At 41.3% G+C, this 21,722-nt stretch overlaps 1 protein-coding gene across 5 annotated transcripts in view; it reads right to left on the bottom strand.

The window, feature by feature from the left end:
* Window positions 1-16,176, bottom strand: part of SMARCC1 (SWI/SNF related, matrix associated, actin dependent regulator of chromatin subfamily c member 1) — a 173,929-nt gene extending 157,753 nt beyond the window's left edge. For all 5 annotated transcript variants that reach the window (XM_021686949.1, XM_021686950.1, XM_021686951.1 and 2 more), the window contains exons 1-2: window positions 15,974-16,176; window positions 7,293-7,412 (exon numbers count right to left, since the gene is read on the bottom strand). In XM_021686949.1, the coding sequence (XP_021542624.1) occupies window positions 7,293-7,412; window positions 15,974-16,168 (315 nt within the window). In that variant the 5' untranslated portion in view covers window positions 16,169-16,176. The remainder of the gene's footprint in view (window positions 1-7,292; window positions 7,413-15,973) is intronic.
* Between the last annotated feature and the right edge of the window lie 5,546 nt (window positions 16,177-21,722).

Here is a 21,722-nt window from a genome sequence, read left to right as displayed (position 1 = left end):
ATGTGCTAGACAAAAGGTACCAGCCCCCAATAAAATCCTTGGGTATGAGACTCTAACAGGCTTCCCTGGGCAGAAATATTGCCCGTATGCTACTACATCTTCAATGCTGGGGAAGAATGCACTTTGTGTGATACCTCAAGAAAGAGAGCACACAGAAGCCTGCAGCACAGATTCCTCCAGGCTACACCTGTGTCTTTTCCCCTTGTGACTAGGCTTTGTATATTTACTACATTGCTGTTACAAATCTTAGTTATAAGTACATGGGGCGCCTAGCTGGCTCAGCTGGAAAAGCATGTGACTCTTGATCTCAGGGTTCGGAGTTCCAGCCCCAGGTTGGGTGCAGAGATTACTTAAATAAACTTAAAAAAAAAATCTCAGTTATAAATACAAGTATAGGCTGAGTTCCATAAGTCCTTCTGGCAAATCTCTGAATGTGGGGTGGTCATGGGGACCAAATTAAAAACTTGTTTGAAAAACAAAGGAAGAAACACAAATGGTCAATAAGCACATAAAAAGATGTTTAACATCATCAGTCATCATGAAAATGCAAATTAAAAGTATGAGATTTCACTACATACCTATCAAAATGGATAAAATTATGAAGACTAATCATATCAATCGCTGACAAGAATGCAAAGGAACTGGAACTCTCAGACAGTACACTGCTAGATGGTATGTAAAATGATACAACCACTTTAGAAAACAGTTCGGCAATTCCTTCTAAAGTTAAATGCTACCAACCCTATGACCCAAACATTCCACTCCTGGGTTATTTACCTAGGAGAAATGAAAACATGTCACAAAAAGATTTGTACATTAACAGTGACAGCAGCTTTACTCAGAAAGCTGGAAACAGGGGTGCCTGGGTGGCTCAGTCGTTGAGCGTCTGCCTTCAGCTCAGGTCATGATCCCAGAGTCCTGGGATCGAGCCCCACATCGGGCTCTCTGCTCAGCAGGAAGCCTGCTTCTCCCTCTCCCACTCCCCCTGCTTGTGTTCCTTTTCTCACTGTTGTCTCTGTCAAATAAGTAAATAAAATCTTTAAAAAAAAAAAAGAAAGCTGGAAACAACCCAGATTCCCATCAAACAGTAAAAGGATAAATAAACTGTGGTTTATCCATACAATGGAATACTAATCAACAATAAAAAGGAAAAGTAACACACGGAACACCACAGATGAACATCTCAAAATCCGTTACGATAAGTGAAAAGAACTGAGGCAAAAAAAGTATACTGTGTGATCTATTTATATCAATTTCATGAAGTTGTAAATGAATCTGTACCCTCAATGGTGCCAGGGGACCGGGGTGGGAGATGGGTTACAAGGAAACTTTTGGGGATGATGGAAATGTCATTACCTTGAAACCTTGAACTCAAATTTAAATATGTACCATTTATAATGCATCCATCAGACATGAGTAAAGTTGGAGGGAGAAACATTATGGGAAAAGAAAGGGAAATGGTGGGGGGGGGAGTAAAAGGGGGGTAACAGGTAAAAAATAAATGAAACATCACCCAAACAAATCAGGAATACAATGCCAGTGAACTAAAGTTTCTACTTGTGACTCCACATGGTACAGATGGGACTATATAGGCCTGCCATTAACACTGGTCCTATAGTTTTCTGGAGCCCTAATCAACACCTGGTCCAGCATGCCCTCTGCGTGGCATCCAAGTCCAGACCCTAAAAGCCCATACTGTGCAGTCCACTGAGCTCTAACCAGTCATGCCAGATCATCTAGGCTCACTGCCCTTGCAGATGAATTACACGGGCAAGAAGAGAATTGACCAGACTTTCTCGGACTTATCCTTTTATCTACAGTAATTTGTACTATCTACAGGTACATGGCTGGACAGTTCAGCTGGACTATCTCCCTCATTTTAGCTCAACGTGTCTTTTCATGGTTACAAATACTTCCTCCATGGCTCACAACACAGATACTTGGGATTCCATTCCTATAAAATTCAAAGACAAGCAAAATTACACTATTCTCCATAGAGATTCATACAAACATGGTGATACATATAAAGAAAAGCAAACTGAAGCTAAATCATTGCACCACAGAGGAAATGTTCCCCACCATCTCACTTAAACAGCCACTTACTTACATTGCACTTTCATAAGGCAAAGGTCTAAGCTACAAACTTAAAGGACTAACTTCCAGTACTTATAAAACACTTAGAATCTTCTTTCTCGTCCCATGTTCCCAAAGGTAGTCTCTCCACTCCGAAATTTATGGAATAGTAGGGTGTAGTCAGGTCATAGTTGCAAATGAAAGGATTAATTTTTTAAGTGTAATGATAAGTGAAAATTTTGAACATCTCATGAACGTACTTAAAAAAATCTTCTGCTACTTTAGACTCTGACTTGACCTTCTAGCAGTCTTCTAGATCTTAGACCTTTGTTGTTTTTAAATACAGTTGCTTATGATCTATTTTAAAAGGCAGAATACAAAACTGACTCTACCCTATCATTACAATAATGTTATGCACTGAGGCTTGAAGAGATTATAGAAAAACAGAATTTTTAATTGTGGTGGAGGTAAAAACACTTTTTTCTTCTGTTCCAATTCATGTTTTGTTTGCCTATGCAACGTATTATTTTTTAAGTGCCCAATGTGGGGCTCCAACTCACAACCCTGAGAGTAAGAGTCGCATGCTCTACTGACTGAGCCAGCCAGGTGTCCCTGCCTATACAACATTATTTTTAGTCTTATAAACCTTCAAATTTTCCCTAAATCCTAACTTCTCAATTTAGCATTAGATAGAACATACCCTACATTGAGCCAGCTGTTTAATATCCGGTACGACTTAGGAAGTCAGTACATAAAGTTCCACTCTGATTAAAAAAAAAAGAATCAGCCCAAATAGTGAACTCTTATACCAGTACCATCTATTCAGAAAGAAAAAAAGAAAAAAAAAGTTTAAGGTTAAACAGCTGACATGTTTCACTAAAACATTCTTTGCTTCATTAACTGTCTTTCTCATCCACTTTTACTTGACACCATTACACATTACATCAATCCCTTTCATTTGGGAAAATGTTAAACACTATTTTAAGAGGAAGAAAAGTACATCTGGTCCCACTGGCACTACGCCATGAATTATTTTTATTTATGGCTTTTGCCTAAAAATATTCTTCCCTAATCTTTAAAATCTGGAAAAAAAAGAATGCTTTCATTCCCAAGAGTTAAATATCCCATGAATAAAGCCTCTTGTACATACTATTTTTTAAGAACATTCATACAATCCTAATTAGAAATACCAAATAATGTGAATCACATAATAGAAAATACTTCATGTAATGTTATCTGTAAATTTTATTCTAAATATTAATGTTATACTTAATAAAGTACAATCTATAGGTATTATGTTACAATGTTTTACATGATAACTTCAACCAGTTCCTAATTAGTAATTCTAATCTGCTTCATAATATACAGGAATAAGAAGTAAACCCATGTAATTAGTGGTAAAGGAACACGGAGCTTTCAAATGATTCAGGAAAAAACACACACACACACAGAGAAAAAGAGTGATAAAGCAAATGTAGTAAAATGTTAACAATCGGGGATTCTGAATAAAGGGAAAATGAAAGTTCTTTGCATTATTCTTACAAAATTTTTACTTTGAATTAATTTTAAACTTACAAAAGTTACCCCAGAACCTCAATTAGTCACATGGCTAAGAAAATGAAGTTGATCGTCCAGTTGAGTAATTCCCATTAGTACAAAATAGACATGTCCCTCCAATATCTAAAAATTTATTCATAAATTATATACAGGTACTTACTATACTGCTAATATATTACACGTATACAACATAAATCACACATTAAAAAGTAGGTATTTTTTTTAATATATTTTTTTTAAGATTTTATTTATTTATTTGAGAGAGAGAGAATGAGAGAGAGCACATGAGAGGGGGGAGGGTCAGAGGGAGAAGCAGACTCCCCGCCGAGCAGGGAGCCCGATGCAGGACTCAATCCAGGGACTCCAGGATCATGACCTGAGCCGAAGGCAGTCGCTTAACCAACTGAGCCACCCAGGCGCCCAAAAAGTAGGTATTTTAAAAGGATAAAGTTAAAAAGCAAATCCAAAGGGAAGGAATGATCTTGCTCCACAACTGTGAATTCATCTAGTACACAGTAACTCCCAAATCTTTTCTAATTCAACCTGTACTCTGAACTCCAGATCTCATTTCCTCGTACCCACAAGATTTCTAAACCCGAGGTGCCTATCAGAGAACCAACCATAACACAGGCTAAACTGAGTACCTTTCCCCAGGAATCTGCTTTTACTCTGGCTTTCCCCTTCGTGCTAACAGTGTCTGATTGCTCAGTGTAGTCCTCCCAGTAAATTCTTTCTCTTTCCAGACCCTATACTGCCCCCCCCAAGATATTACCAAGTTCTGCCCCCTTAAACTCTGAGTTCCTTTCTGTCCTCTTTAAATCTACTGCTTCTCGGGCGCCTGGGTGGCTCAGTTGGTTGAGTGTCTGCCTTCAGCTCGGGTCATGGCCCCGGAGCCCTGGGATGGAGCCCCACCTCAGGCTCCCTGCTCAGCGGGGAGTCTGCTTCTCCCTCTACCTGCTGCTCCCCCCGCTCGTGTCCTCTCGCGCGCGCTCTTGCTCTCTCTCAAATAAATAAAATCTTTAAAAATCAATCAATCAATCAATCCATTGTTTCCTCCACAGGGGACCATAACAGTGGATTACGAGAGCAGTTTCTTCATGAAGAGTTTTCAAAGCCTCCAATCTCAACAGCTTCCAACCCATTCTTCACACTGAAGCCTGTGGGGTTTTTCTAAAACCCAAAATCAACTAAGCCACCTACTACTCTCTCCCTTGTTATGGGTCCCCATCACTTACGAGATAAAGGCCACACATCTAGCACAGTAAACTTGGCCTATTACGACAGACTCTAGCCCACTTCTCTGCCTATTTGTCCTCAGTTCTAATCTTTTTTTTTAATGTTTTATTTATTTATTCATAAGAGTCAGAGAGAGAGAGAGAGAGGCAGAGGCAAAGGGAGAAGCAGGCTCCCCGCCTAGCAGGGAGCCCGATGCAGGACTCGATCCCAGGACCCCGGGGATCATGACCCGAGCCGAAGGCAGACGCTCAACCATCTGAGCCACCCAGGCGCCCCTCAGTTCTAATCTTGTTGAACTGTCACAACTACCTTCAAGTACCACGTTTTCTCAGGCCTTTATGCTTTTACACGTTGCTATCACTGCCTGAAAATCCCATCCTTCAGCATTTCCCTGAAGAACTCATACTCAACTTTCAAGTCTCAAATTCAAATGCCCTTTCCCCTGGAAGACATTTCCTCACCAGGATCACCAGGAAACTCCAAGGCTCTATTCATTCAGCTCACTAGAGTATGCAGCCCCTGAGGACAAACAATACACTGTACTGCTCTTTAAAGTCTCAGAATTTGATAAATAACCAAATGCTTAATACTTGCTGAGCTCATATCAGTGGGGGGAAAGAAGCACTTTTTAATAAACACCACTGGGATAACCAGATAATCCTAAGAAAAAAGATAAAACTGGATCTATTGCTCACACTGAACACCAAGATAAAACCTAAATAGATGAGAATTAAGTATAAAAAATGAAGCCATATAAGTACTAGAAGAACACCTGACTAAATTCCTTCCTCACCTACGAGTGAAGAAAGCTTCCTAACATGATTCAAAAACCACAATTCTAGGGCGCCTGGGTGGCTCAGTTGGTTGAGCGACTGCCTTCGGCTCAGGTCATGATCCCAGGGTCCTGGGATCGAGTCCCACATCAGGCTCCCGGCTCAGCGGGGAGCCTGCTTCTCCCTCTGACCCTCTCCTTTCTCATGCTGTTTCTCTCTCGCTCGCTCTCCAATAAATAAATAAATAAAATCTTAAAAAAAAAAAACCCCACAATTCTATGGGCACTTGGCTGGCTCCATTAGTAGAGATATGACTCTTGATCTCAGGCTCATAAGTTCCAACCCCACATTGGGGGTAGAGATTACAAAACAAAAACAAAACAAACAAAACAAAACAATTCTGTATCTGACTAAATAAAAACAAATGTCTGGACAGCAAAAATACCATAAGCAAACTAAACACATTTACTGCAAGATCAGTAAAAAAACATACACTATCTCCTATTCTCAATTATACCCAAGAGAGCAATGGGTTGTTAAAACAAAAAGGTTAGTGATGAAATAAGAACACCCAAATCAGAAACTTGAGATTTAAAAAAAAGGTCTACCTATAAATTCAGTGGAGGAAGCAAACATCAGACTGGAAACTGCAAAAATCCAAATCAGAGAATCAGAAGACAAAAATTATGAGAAAAGCTACAAGTAATTCCTAGAACTCTAATGTTTGCACAAACAGAGTTCAAAAATATAAATGAAGGAATACAGGATGGGAGAGAAGACTAATAGACTGAATGTTCCCTGAGCTAAAGAAACATTACTGAGTCGTGAGATCATGACTTGTAACTAGTCATATTTCTGAATTTCAAAGATCACTTAAAAAAAAAAAAGGGGAAAATCAAGTATCAGATTTTTCTCTACAAAATCAAATGTTAAGGAAAGAACAAAACCAGGGGCACCTGGCTGGCTCAGCTGGTAGACATGCAACTCTTGATCTCCAGGTCGTGAGTTCAAGCCCCATGCTGGGTGTAGAGATTACTAAAAATAAACAAACTTAAAAACAAATGTCTGGACAGCAAAAATACCATAAGCAAACTAAACACATTTACTGCAAGATCAGTAAAAAAACATACATTATCTCCTATTCTCAATTATACCCGAGAGAGTATAAATAAAATAAAAAGAATAAAACCTACATATTTCAAAAGGAAAAAAAGCATAACCCAGTATTTATATACCAAACCAAACTATCAAAGTATCAATTGCAAGGACAACAGAATTATATTTCACACAAGCTCAGAAAATCTTACCGACACAAGATAAAAATTCCACAAGAAAGTATCCTAGCCACAAGAATTGAATCAGGAGAAAGAATGGAGAAGACCTGGTATAGCAGAGACTACAAGGAAACTACAACATAGTAAAATGTTCATAGTTAAGTCTATAAATAGCTATTGTGATGTTTCATGCAAATGTTAAATGACTCCTGAAACTGGAGCTTCCTACACTTAAAAAGCAATAATAATCTATAGCTAAAATTCAGTTGAGGCTCTTTGTTTATTTTACAGGATAGTAGCAATAAAGGAAAGAGCTGTAGGGTGCACTTGAGAGCACAGAAACGGCAGATTCCCCAGTGTTATAAGCTGATGTACTTACCGGGAGTTTGGTGAAGGCCGGGTTGGTGACATGCTTCCCAAAGGCATCTTCCTGGAACTGAAGAAGCTGTACCACCAGCCCAGCCAGCGTTTTGTTGGTAGGAGCATCCGCATGAACATACTGTAAGATAAAGATGAGGACTCAAAAACTGGGACAATCGTGCAGAAGAGAATGGTAGCTTACTTCCTATTACCTACTAACACTGGCCAGGTGACAGATTTGCACAGGTCTGAGCCATGGTCTTTGCTGTAAAGAAGCTTACAAAAATACTGGGTACAGTGGGGAGGGAAAGTTAACAGGTCTCAGGAGAGAAACCATGCCCAAGCAATGAATCCAAGTCATCTCGTGTGCACCTGCACCTAAAGTAGATGGTGAGATCCTGAACCTCAAACTTGAGCCTGATACTATAATCAGATGAGACCTATCAGCAAATGTATTTTGTAAGTGGGATGAATATAAATAACTTGTGGCCAGAGAGCAGACTGTATTGTTTTTAAAACAGGCCTACAAATTTCTTTGATACTCCTCTCATCAAGAAATAGGGTGTACACCCTTCTTTTGATGAATCAATACCACCCTTGGGGCGCCTGGTGGCCCAGTCGTTAAGTGTCTGCCTTGGGCTCAGGTCATGATCCCAGGGTCCTGGGATCGACCCCCACGTCTGGCTCCCCGCTCAGCGGGAAGCCTGCTTCTCCCTCTCACACTCTCCCTGCTTGTTTCCTCTCTCACTGTCTCTGTTGCTATCTCTCAAATAAATAAATAAAATCTTTTTAAAAATTGTAAACAAATGTATCTGAAAAGTTATCCACGCTAATGTCGACAATGTCCAAAGGCCAAACCAGTGGCAGAGAGCAAGCTGGTTCCACAGCAAGGAAATACGTAACATGACAGGGAAAGCATAAATTAGCAAGTTAAATTAAATGTGAAAGTTTAAGTATAAAATGTTCAATATCACTTTGAAAAGCCAATACATTCAACAAATTTTTTTTAAAGATTTTATTTATTTGACAGAGAGAGACACCCTCGAGAGAGGGAACACAAGCAGGGGGAGTGGGAGAGGGAGAAGCAGGCTTCCCGCTGAGCAGGGAGCCCGATGTGGGACTCGATCCCAGGACTCCAGGACCATGACCTGAGCCGAAGGCAGATGCTTAACGACTGAGCCACCCAGGCGCCCCATTCAATAAATTTTTTTAAACCTCCAATTTTGAAAAGGAAAAACATCTATACCTCCTTGAAACTGAAAAGATAACAAAAGATAGTGAAATGAATTTTTCTTCCTGGAACAAACCTCGTTCCCAATATCATCCAACATTTCAAGATTAATGTGGTAGGTTTCTATCACAAAAAATAATTTGTAAGTAATTTATATATGGCAAAATGATTATCAGCTGCACAGTCTACTCTTACTAAATTGAATGGCTCTCAATTTGTACTACTGCCAAGCAAAGATAAGGCATGATATAAAAGGCAGTTCTTAAAGCTTAGTATCCTCCCAAATTTTATTTATACAGGTGCATTAGCTTTCCACTCTAAATGAAACAGCCAGCATGCAGGTCACTTTGCTAAAGACTGGTATTTTGTTGGAATACTGTATATTACATGACCAAAGGTTGGTAAAATCCAGTCCACTGCCTGTTTCTCTGTGGCCCACAAGCTAAGAACAGTTTTTTGATTTTTAAATGGTTGGAAGGAAATTTTATTTTATTTCATTTTTTTAAGGTTTATTTATTTCAGAGAGAGAGAGCATGAGCGGGAGGGGCGGGGGAGAGAGAGAATCTCAAGCAGACTCCGCGCTGAGCAGGGAGCCCGACACAGGACCGGATCTCATGACCCTGAGATCACAACCTGAACTGAAACAAAGAGTCAGACACTTAATCGACTGCACCACCCAGGCACCTCTGGAAAGAAATTTTAAAGAATAAAGAATATTTCCGGGCACCTGGGTGGCTCAGTCGGTTGAGCATCTGCCTTCAGCTTGTGATCTCGAGGTCCTGGGATCAAGCCCATGTTGGGCTCCCCACTCAGCGAGGAGTCCGCTTCTCCCTCTCCCTCTACACCCGACTTGTGCTTTGTCTCTCTCCCCCTCAAATAAACAAATAAAAGCTTTTTTAAAAAAAAAGTCATATTTCAGGACACATATTACATGAAATTCAAATTTCAGTGTCCATAAATAAAATTTTATCAAAACACAGCACACTCATTCACTACACATTGTCTATGATGGCTTTCATGTAACAGCACAGTCAAGGAGTTATAATTGAGATGGCATGACCTGAAAAGCCTAAAATCTTTACTCTCCTGCCCTTTATAGAAAAAAATCTGTCTATTCCTGTTCTAGACCACTCCTTTTTCATCCTTATAAAAAGTTTTCTTTTATACTAAGGGTGTTCTGTGAAAACACATTTTCGTAAGGCCACAAAGTAAAACACCTGCGCCACACACCAGTCAAAAAATGGAAACAAACTTCATACAATTAAGCATATAAGATGTCAATTTTGTTGGCCTAAAATAATGTTTTTCAAATTTTAGACCCACTTGGGAGTTTCTAATTCCATAGGTCAGGCCCAAGAATTTGCATTTCTAAGAAGTTCTAGGTGAGGGGCACCTGGGTGGCTCAGCCATTAAGCGTCTGCCTTCGGCTCAGGTCATGATCTCAGGGTCCTGGGATCGAGCCCCGCATCGGGCTCCCTGCTCGGCGGGAAGCCTGCTTCTCCCTCTCCCACTCCCCCTGCTTGTGTTCCCTCTCTCGCTCGCTCTCTCTGTTGAATAAATAAATAAAATCTTAAAAAAAAAAAAAAAAAGAATAAGTTCTAGGTGACGCAACTGGAGTGGGAACCCACTTTAAAAACCACTAAACTGGGGCACCTGGGTGGCTCAGTCGGCTAAGCGTCTGCCTTCGGCTCAGGTCATGACCCTGGAGTCCTGTGATCCGGTCCCGCACAAGGCTCCCTGCTCAGGGGGGAGTCTGCTTCTCCCTCTGCCCCTCCCCCTGCTGTGCCCTCTCTCTCTCTCTCTCAAATAAATAAGTAAAATATTCAAAAAAAAAAGAACCACTAAACTTTTTTTAAAAATCTGTTTCAGGTATTACTACACATCTTAGTTAAAGAATATGCTGTATTATAATTTAAAAGTTAAAGGGGAGCCTGGGTGGCTCAATCAGTTAAGCTTCTGACTTAGGCTCGGTCATGACCTCAGGGTCCTGGCATCCAGCCCCGAGGCAGTCTGCTTCTCCCTCTCCCTCTGCCCTCCCCCCGCCCACGGCTCTTTCTCTCTAATAAAATCTTTTTAAAATTTTAAAAAATTAAAAACCAGTTAAACAATTTTTTTAAAAGATTTTCTTATTTATTTGACAGAGAGAGACACAGCGAGAGACGGAACATAAGCAGGGGGAGTGGGAGAGGGAGAAGCAGGCTTCCTGCGGTGCAGAGAGCCCCATGTGGGGCTCGATCCCACGACCCTGGGATCATGACCTGAGCCGAAGGCAGACGCCTAACGACTGAGCACCCAGGCACCCCGAGTTAAACAATTTTTAACGTTGAAAACTACTTACGATTCCCCTTTCCTATAATATATTGCCAGTTGCCAATTCCCACAAAAACTATCAAGTTTACTTTTTTAAGGACTATACACTTACAAGTGACAATTCAGTATCTGGTTTTTTCCAATTTACTCAACATAGTAAATCTTTAATAAGCAACACTCAATTAGTAAGCAATTCATAGCACTCATGTAATCTTTAATAAACTTTTCAAATGTATACTACAGAACTGACAAAATATGGAGTATATATCCACAAGGTAACTTTATTATTTTTATAAGAATGGGTTTCTCAGTACAAAATTGTACTGCAATTTTTTGTACATAGTAAAGCAACATGAAAAATTAATGAGCCTAACTTTCTATTTTTCAGATACCTGTAGATAACTGAACAATGCCAAATCCTAAAACTGAAAAACACACCATCTTGGAGGAAGGCTGTTCAGCAAAAACCAAATCAACCCTTTAGGCAAAAATTAAGTTTAGCAACTGCTATATACATAGCTTCATATATATTCTAAATTTCACTACTATGCATGTTTCATTTGCTATATTATCATTCAGAATACAAAAACATGTAAAAGGTTTCATGTGGACAACCTTATAGTTTCAAAATAAAGATAGCCAGGTTCAAAGTTCAATCAAAATTATTACCTTAACTATTTTAAAATCCAATTTTTTTTTCGATTTTATTTTTATTTTATTCATGAGAGACACAGAGAGAGAGAAGCAGAGGGAGAAGCAGACTGCCTCAGGGCTGGATGTCAGGACCCTGGGTTCATGACCTGAGCAGAAGACAGACGCTTAACTGACTGAGCCACCCACGCACCCCCAAATTTTTTATTTTTTTTTAAATATTTTATTCATTTATTTGACAGAGAGAGAGTGAGAGCACAAGCCAGGAGACAAGGGAGAGAGAGAAGCAGGTTCCTCGCTGAGCAGGGAGCCCGACATGGGACTCGATCCCAGGACCCTGGGATCATGACCTGAGCCGAAGGCAGCCGCTTAACCAACTGAGACACTTAGGCACCCCTCCCCCAATTTTTTTAATTATAAAATATTTAACCTTGGTTAAATACTTTTTCCAAATCACCCACAAAAGTTACCAAACATGAAAAAGATGACATTTTTAATTCATAAATGAACTGTCATGTTAATGTATTAATCTATAACTCACAACCACTCAAAAGGCAGCCAATGTTATAATGTTTTAAATCAACTTTTAAACACTTCAAAATATTAACATTCTATTTAACCAATAAGAATAAAGCAAGCTAACCATGGGATATACACAAAAGTATCATCACCACCTCAAATTTACATAACCTCATCTCCAACAACTATCTCGTTTGATTCAGTCTTAAGGAAGTCAATCTTACTCTCAATTTACATATGAAAAATTAAAACAGGAATCAAGTCATCTGCTCAAGGACACCACCAATTAGGGACAAGTTATTAGCAGCCAAGAGTACTGAACTACATCTTCCAAAGTATAATGCTCATTCACTATCCTACAGTGACATAATAGAGCTCATTTCAAATGGCTTCCAAAAACATTACCTAAAACATAAAGGGTTCTTGACAGCTTTCAAAATACTGAATTCTGATTAACAAAAAAATAAAATAAAATAATGACTATAGATTATTTCAGTCATCAACATTTTATCTTTTGATCAAAAAAAAGTTCAACAGCATGTTTTACTTAAGACAACCAAAAATTTTTAGTCTCAAGTATTTTAAGAAAGGTAGGAAGATAAAAAAAGAGAAAGAAAAGAAAGGTAGAAAGATAAGTTTAGAAAGTTTTATCAATATATCTGCTTTATGCTATCTATGGCATCAATAAAGTATCCAAATTTTAATAACTTGTCCCTAAACAAGCCTATTGCAGCAAATGCCCCATAAAACAAAAAAACTCTTTAACTGTTAAATACTTTATGTAAAGTGTACTGAAATGCATTCCTGAGGCAATCTAGTCTACTTTAGCGATCACCCTGACATTGAAATCATCCTGACATCTTAAATCTTATTTCATTAATAAGCCAAACCGGGAAGAAACTTACCTGGGAACTTAATGGTTTACAGATATCCTTCACCTCCAAAGTATCTGAGTTGAAACCATTAAAATCAGTAAGGTTTTATCATTTGAAAACCACTCAGAAACCACGGACAGAAATACAGCTTTCATCTTCATCAAAGTTAGGATGAAAAGACATGTACCCAATAATACAAAGGTAGCTCAGGTAGGAGATGAAGAAGCTTCCGCCCTGCTGCTGGACTTAAAATGCAACCTCAAGCCAACGGTTAACCACCCTGTGCTCCCAATCACCTACCCTGCCTCCCTCCAGGAGTCACCTCCTCTGGACTTCTTTGGCCCAGTTGAAGCTCATCCTAATCAAAAAGTATTCCCTCTCCCTTCTGTGTTCCTGAGCCAAATTTATCAACAAAGCATGAATGAATAGGTTCCTAGACTAGAATCTGTTCATTCATTGAACATGTACTGAGCACCTACTAAGGACACAGAGAAAACAAAAGTAAAACGAAGTTCTTTTAATTTGAAACCACATGAGTTTTACAAGTAAGTGTCTATGTCTTTCACTACATTTTCCACTACCTTCCACTACATTCCTTGATGAGAGGGATTATGTGTAGCAAAAAAAATTGGGGCTTTGGAGCCAGGCAGACCTTCACCACTCCTAATTGTAATCTTAGAGAAGTCACTTATATATGGAGTCTCAGGTTCCACTCATGTGTAAAATGAAATAAATATCTATGAACCACGACTGTTATAAGGATTTGAGTAATGGTTTAAGTGCCCAGATACAGTTAGATGCCCAGTTGTTGTTCATGGAACGCATGGATAAACCCATTAATAAAAATGGGGGGCGCCTGGGTGGCTCAGTCCGTTGGGTGGCTGCCTTTGGCTTGGGCCATGATCTCAGGATCCTAGGACTGAGTCCCACATCGGGCTCCCTGCTCGGTGGAGAGCCTGCTTCTCCCTCTGCCTCTGCCCCCTCCCCCTGCTCGTGTGCTCACTCTCTCAAATAAATAAAATCTTAAAAAAAAAAAAATTAATAAAAATGGGACTACCACTGTCATGTTTCATTCAGTTACTGAGATTTATGAATGTGAAAATGTAGTATTAAATGCAACAGAAAATAGTTAAAACCCATTCATGTGTACACTGAGTGGAAATATATTGTGTCCTGGATAGTACTTTCGCCACTCCAACACCACTCTCTAAGGCTGACAGGATTCTGGCTGTCAGGCATAAGGAATATACAATTCTGAATTTGAGGAGGCCCAAGAAATATACTCTGGCCTTATAAAACCCTGAGACCTAACTTTTACTTGATCTTTAAGGCCTGAAGAACACTGAGCCAACATTTACCCAATGGCCTCAACACTCTGGGACAAATCCCTCAGTCAGCCCCAGAACTACTTCTTCACCCATTCAAACAAAATTGGGCCCAAACAGATGGAAACAGAGTTTGGAGAGGTAGAAATTACTATTATTTCTCTTTCTCCTTCCTCTTCCTTGATATCCAAATGAATACTCCTCATTTCTGCTAAAACTACATTGATAAACTAGTATGTTATATGTCAATTACATCTCAATAAAGAAATCCAGACTGGGGGAGGGGAAGGCTACATTAAGGTACACTGAATTTAAAACCCAAAGCATTGACTGAAGGGCATAAGATAAAAATAATACTCTCATAATATAAATATGTTAAATTCCCTTAGCCACTTCTAGAAGCTCTGCTGCCTACATAAAAAAAAGTGACCAATTTATCACTGTAAAAGGGAGAGCAATATTCTTGTCTACTTATACACAGATGAGAAAAACTGGCAATCCTAAATGTGATTGCAAAATTTTGGGGCAAAAAAAGTCAAAGCATATAAAAATATATATTGTCTCTCACTTCCTAAAACTTCAGTAAGAAACAATCACTTCTGAAAGTACCACAGTGTAATGTCAAAAGAACCCAAGATCCTGTCCCTATCAACCTCCAAAACCTGACAGACTCCACTGCGCTGCAGAACTCAAATGAATAGGTTTCTAAACTACTTCGTCTTTTCATTCACTGAACAAATATTTACTAAGCAACTACTAAGGGCGAGGCAATTAGTACCAACCATGGGGGCGGGGGGGGGGGGGGCACTGCAGTGAAGAGGCCTGACAAGGTCCTTGCCCCAGTGCTATGGTTCTCAATGGGGGAAGTATGGAACTTGAAAAGGGTGTTCGGAAATCTGGGGCAGAGGAGGTATTTTGGGCTGTCTGCTTCATTACACCTTCTAAGGGAGTCACTCCTAGATATCTACAAGGGGAAGTTAAAAAACACTTCGTTATAAATAAAAGGTTAATTCACAACTTTCAATACCACTGACTCAGCGGAACTTACCTCCCAAAAGCAGGAGAAACAGCTAAATGAAAAAAATAATCTCACAAAGTGGTACAAACAAAATAAAGGTATTGATATGAAGTGCGGCAGTCTAGTGTAAATGGGATTCTCAGGGAAGGCCTCACTGAGAAACACATTAGGTACCAGTGAACGTTAACTCTTGTACTCACACTACACGGAACTAAAAGTACAATGAAGTAAAAACTGTCATTTTTTTAATATCGGTGCTCATCCATACTATCATCCATTGTATTGGCCTGCTGCTTATTAACTTCCGAGTACAATCGTCTAGTCATTCTTTACCAAGCCAACAACAGGTAGTAGAACCTTAGCTATCTCACTTGACTTTGAAGATGAGTCTCTAAACAAAACTTGAAGCTGCTCTTACAACCCTGGCTTGGACAGTTTGTAATAATCATTGTTCGCACACCCAATGCAGCTAACAAAAGAGATTCACGCCCTCCGGTTTGCTGAGCTCGAGATGCTCCTGCACACCGGGGTGAGCTGGGGCTTTCGCCCGCGATGCGGGGATTCCCAGAGGCCTGGCCCCGGGGGCCCGCTGGAGCCCCCGGCGCGCGGGCGCCGAGAGCGGACGGCGGGGGCGTGGCGGGCCCGGCGCCTGCCTTTGTTGTCCCTCGTGGCGCGCGGGGGGGGAGGGGCGGCCCGAGGCCCGCGAGGCCAGTAGCTGCGCCCGGCTCCCGTCGCGTGGCCTCCCTGGCCACCACGGGCGCGCGAACCCACCTTCTTGTAGTGCTTGCCCAGCCAGACCCGCACCGAATCCAGCTGGGACACCGTCTCCGGGCTCTCCCAAAACTTGCTGGCCGGGCCACCGTCCTTCCGCCGATAAACGGCCAGGCCCGCGGCCGTCGCCGCGCCTCCCGCGCCCGCGGCGCCCGCCGCCGCCCCTAGCCCGCCGCCGCCCGCCGCCGCGGCCATAGTCGCCGTCGGTCGTCCCCACCGCCCGGCCCGCCCCGGCCCTCGCAGCGATCTCCGTTCGCACTCTCGCGCGCGCGCGCAGCCGCCACCACCGCCTCCCGACCCCGCCCAGCCAACCCCCTTCCGGCGCGGAGGGCCGGCCCCGCCCCTTCTAGGGACCCGAAGAGGGCACGCGCGCACGCATGCGCAGCACCGGCGCCGGGCGGGCTTGGGACGAGCACTTGCCCCCGCCTCTTCCGCCAGCCGAGGCAGGCTGCGCACCTTCTCCGCTACCGAGCCTGGGCCTCTGCGGGAGGTGCTGTATCCAAGTTCCGGCATCCCGTCAACCACTGCACCGAGGTTCTGTGTCATCCCCTGACACCGTCGGAGAAAAGACCTGGCGTGAGAAGTTTCGAGGGGGAAGCCCGTTTAGGGTGTCCAGTGCTGGCCGAGGAACCCCCTCAGGGTGGGAATCTGCGTCGGCTTGCCCCCCTGCCCTCAGACTTTCTGCACAAAGCGGCCGCGTACCCTTTGTAAACGTCCACCTGGGACCACCACCCGGAGCTGCTTTGGCAGTACACACCTTCCTCCCCCTCGTGGCTTTATCCACACCAGCTCTTTCCTACCTCGGGGCCCTTGCACCGGCTGTTCCTGAGATCTGGACAGCTCTTCCCCTATGACTGTCGCTTAGGCGCTTTCAAATTCATAGCCTAAGGGTACCTTAGAAAAACGATCTCTGAGCGTACAATATTGAACAGCTAATCATATTCACTCGACATTCTCTGTGTAGCACTCACGACGATCTGGTATTTTTCTTATTTTCTTACTTGTCCACATCATTACATGAGAACCTAATCGTGACTTGTTCACAGGGATACTTTCAGTGCTGGGAACAGAGCCTGTTATCTAATGGATAGTCCATAAATATTTGATGAATGAGTGAATGAATGACCTACGGAGGAGCAGAAAGATTTTAAATTACTAACAAAGTACGATTGGCCATTATGGCGTTATAAACATGATGTTATATAACACCAGAACAGCAGGTGACTAATTACTTGTGAGAAAGTCTGGTGAGGTTTTGAGACCAACTTTTAAGAATGAATAGAATGGGGGCGCCTGGGTGGCTCAGTTGGTTAAGCGACTGCCTTCGACTCGGGTCATGATCCTGGAGTCCTGGGATCGAGTCCTGCATCAGGCTCCCTGCTCGGCAGGGAGTCTGCTTCTCCCTCTGACCCTCCTCCCTCTCATGCTCTCTGTCTCTCATTCTCTCTCTCTCAAATAAATAAATAAAATCTTTAAAAAAAAAAAGAATGAATAGAATGTGATCAGGGAGGAAAGGACATTTTAGACACACAAAAACCTGGCGTTTTTGGATCAAAGGCGTTAAAGTGTGAAAGCAAGCTGGGTGAAACCTTCTTTGAGCCCATGGTGTGGAAGCAGAGATGTTACTTGATTGTGGCAGTGAATTTTGACTATCCTGTAAGCATTGGGAAATCAGCTTGAACAGAGAGAATGATGTGATCAGATCTGCAGATTAGGAAGATAATAGTTGCAAGTGTGAAAGATATATTAGAGAAAGAAGATGAAAAAAGATTACCTGATAAACAGTGTAGGACAGAAACAATGAGAATAATATATGAGTCAGATGTGAATCTTTTCCCCTTAGAGCTCAGACTTCAGAAATACTGACAATAGCTGGTGTTTATGGGGCACTTTTATGTGCTGTCCTCTGTGCTAGGTACACCTGTATTACTGCAGATAAGGAAATTGAGGCAGAGAGAGGTTAAGTAACTGGCTAGCAGGTATTAGAGTATTAGACCCTGGAGTACTAATGCACCCCCTCCTTCCTAAGTACACTGCATTTTCTTTTTTTTTTTTTTTTAAGATTTATTTATTTATTTGAGAGAAAGATGCAGGGAGGGGCCGAGGGAGAGAGAGAGAGTCTTAAGCAGCATCCCTGCTGAGCTCGGAGCCGGAAGCAGGGCTAGAGCTCATGACCTTGAGATCGCGACCTGAGCCAAAACCAAGTGTCTGACACTTAACTGACTACGTCACCCAGGTGCCCCAACTGTGTTTACTATTAGCTTGTGAGTAGAGCAGAGAAAATGCTCTGGAGGAATTCAGAAAACTATTTCATTTGCCCGGAGCCATAGAGAAGGAAGTTAGTTCTTCCAGGCCAGTGGTATTCCAATTTTTTTGCTCATATAACTTCTAAACTAATTTGGAAAACTACATACCTTTTAAGAAAAACATCTAAAATTTGTCATTAAAATTAATTGAGCACATTATAAAGATGGGCATTTTTAAATAAAATGGTTTTATCATGTTTTAAAAGTTTTTATTTGGGGGGCACCTGGGTGGCTCAGTTGTTTATGCATCTGCCTTCCACTCAAGTTGTGATCCCAGGGTCCTAGAATTGAGCCCTGCGTCCAGCTCCCTGCTCAACAAAGAGCCTGCTTCTCCCTCTCCCCTCTCCCCCCCCCAGCTCGTGCGCACTCGCTCTCTCGCTCTCTATCTCAAATAAATAAATATTTAAAAAATAAATAATTTAAAAAGTTTTTATTTTGAAATAATCTCAAACTTACAAAAAAGTTACAAATACAGTACAAAGAGCTTTTTCTTTTCCTGAACCACATAAGAGTATGTTGCTGACATGATGACCCATCATTCTCAAAAATGTTAGTGTAGGGGCACCTGGGTGGCTCAGATGGTTAAGCGTCTGCCTTCGGCTCAGGTCATGATCCCAGGGTCCTGGGATTGAGTCCCGCATCGGGCTCCCTGCCTAGCAGGGAGCCCGCTTCTCCCTCTGCCTCTGCTTCTCTCTCTCTCTGACTCTCATGAATAAATAAATAAAACATTAAAAAAAAACGTTAGTGTAGATCTCCCACAGACAAGTATATTCTGTTACATAATCACAACAACCATCAACACCAGGAAATTAACATTTATACTATCTTCAGACCCCATTCCTTTCTCTTGCTGCCCCTGTAAACTCTCTTAACAGCAGAGTCTCCGGTTCAGAATCATGCATCTCATTAGATCAGTTTTCAAGTCTCTTTCAATCTAGAACAGTTCCTTGGTCTTTAACTTTCGCAAGGTTGACAATGTTGAAGATTTCCAGCCAGTTATTTTGTAGAATGTCCCTCAGTTTGAGTTTGGTGGATGTTTTTCACGCAGTGTTCTTTTCACTACATACAAATGGCACATGATTTCATGACTTCCATAACTTTGATGAGTTGATTAAGAGAGTCTCTGGCAGGGGCGCCTGGGTGGCTCAGTTGTTAAGGCAGTTGTCTGCCTTTGGCTCAGGTCATGATCTCAGGGTCCTGGGATCGAGCCCCGCATCGGGCTCCCTGCTCCACGGGAAGCCTGCTTCTCCCTCTCCCATTCCCCCTGCTTGTGTTCCCTCTCTCGCTGTGCCTCTCTCTGTCAAATAAATAAATAAAATCTTTAAAAAGAAAAAAAAGAGAGAGAGTCTCTGGCAGGCTTCTCTACTGTGAAGTTATTCTTTTTTTCTTTTTAAGGATTTTTTTTAAGATGATATTTTTTAAAGATTTTATTTATTTATTTATTTGAGAGAGAGAGAGAAACAGCATGAAAGGGGAGAGGGTCAGAGGGAGAAGCAGGCTCCCTGCTGAGCCGGGAGCCCGATGCAGGACTCGATCCCAGGACTCCGGGATCATGACCTGAGCCGAAGGCAGATGCTTAAGGACTGAGCCACCCAGGCACACTACTATGATGTTATTCTTTTTGCCTTTGTAATTAATTAGTATTTTCTGGAGAGAGATTTTGAAGGTATGTAAATACCCCATTCTTCATCAAACTTCCCATTTCCTTTTATCAGACAAAGTCAAATGGTTGCAAATTTGACTAAGTACAGATTTGTAACTCTAACAATAAGACATGTGCTGCCATTATCCTTACTATATTTACTTACTTTATCAGTTCACCTACATGTAACCATTCTCCATGCTGGGCTACACACAGGAGTGTGTAGGTAACCTCTATCCTTCTTGGCTCCTACAGTCACATGCTAAGCCACCCTATTATGCTTGTCTACCTTGCTGACACCACCTAAAAGCTTTAGGACTGAATTATTTGAAAAGAGATGGTTAGGGAATAGGAAAAGTAAGAAGACATCACTCTTGGGGTGCCTGGGTGCCTCAGTTGGTTGAGTGTCTGTCTGCCTTCTACTTCGGTCATGATCCCAGAGTCCTGGGATCCAACCCCGCATCAGGCTCCCTGCTCAGCAGGAAACCTGCTTCTCCCTCTCCCTCTAACCCACCCCCTGCTCATGCTCTCTTTCTCTCTCACTCTCTCTCAAATAAATAAATAAAATCTTAAAAAAAATAAATTGTAAAAGAATTAAAGTGTTCTATTTTTTGGTGAAAAACTTAATCACTAGCAGTTTGAATTTCTTATATAAGTTAGGAGCAAGCATTTTTTTCTGTGTTTTGTCAAATTCTCATACCCCTTTCTGAGCTTGGACAGCTTCCAACATTTTGTACTTTACACTTTTAATGTGAAGCTTTTGGCAAGTATCAACTCCTCTGAGATATCTTCATTTTTTCTTCACAATCACTTTCCTCATTTGTATGGATAAATTTAGCATAACAAAGTTCCTCAAGAGTCTCTGGAAGAGCTTCAAGGTCAATATTCCCAAAGTCAGCTCTTTCTTCTGTAATGCTATTTATATTTGATTTGAATTTCACTTCATATAATAGAATAAAAAAGAAAATCACACAACTCAATAGAAGCAGAAAAAAACATTTGACAAAATCCACTACCCTTTCCTGACAAAAACCCTCAACAAATTTGAAGTAGAAGGAAATTCCTCAACCTGCTCAAGAGCATCAGTGAAAAGCCCATAGCTAACAATAACATCATACTTAATGGTGAAAGGCTGACTGCTTTTCTCCTAACATCAGGAACAACAAAGATAATCTGCTCTTACCACTTCAACATTGAAGTTCTAACCGGGACAAATAGGCAAAGAAAAAAAAAAAGCATTCAAATTAGAAAGTAAGAAGTAAAGCTCTCTCTATCTGCAGATGACATGACCTTTATATAGAAAATCCTAAGCAGTACACTAAAAAATTAAATAAAAATTAAAATTAAGGAGTTCAGCAAGGTTGGAAGATATACGATCACTACACAAAAATCAACTGTATTTCTATACACTTGACATAAATAATCTTAAAATGAAATTAAAAAAAAATTACATTCACAATGATATCAAAAAGTACAATATTTAGGATAAATTTTAAAAGAAGTGTAACACTTACACTCTGAAAATACAATATATTGTTGAAAGAAATTAGATATAGGGGCACCTGGGTGGCTCAGTCCGTTAAGCGTCTGCCTTTGGCTCAGGTCATGATCCCAGCGTCCTGGGATCGAGCCCCACGTCAGGCTCCTTGCTCCGCAGGAAGCCTGCTTCTCCCTCTCCCACTCTCCCTGCTTGTGTTCCCTCTCTCGCTGTGTCTCTCTCTGTCAAATAAATAAATAAAATCTTTTAAAAAAATAAAAAATAAAAAATAAAAAAAATGTGGTGTACTCATGACCTGAGCCG

The sequence above is a fragment of the Neomonachus schauinslandi genome, chromosome 1 (genome assembly GCF_002201575.2).
Source record: "Neomonachus schauinslandi chromosome 1, ASM220157v2, whole genome shotgun sequence".
Lineage (NCBI taxonomy): Eukaryota > Metazoa > Chordata > Mammalia > Carnivora > Phocidae > Neomonachus > Neomonachus schauinslandi.
This window is presented reverse-complemented; position numbering and strand designations above follow the sequence as displayed.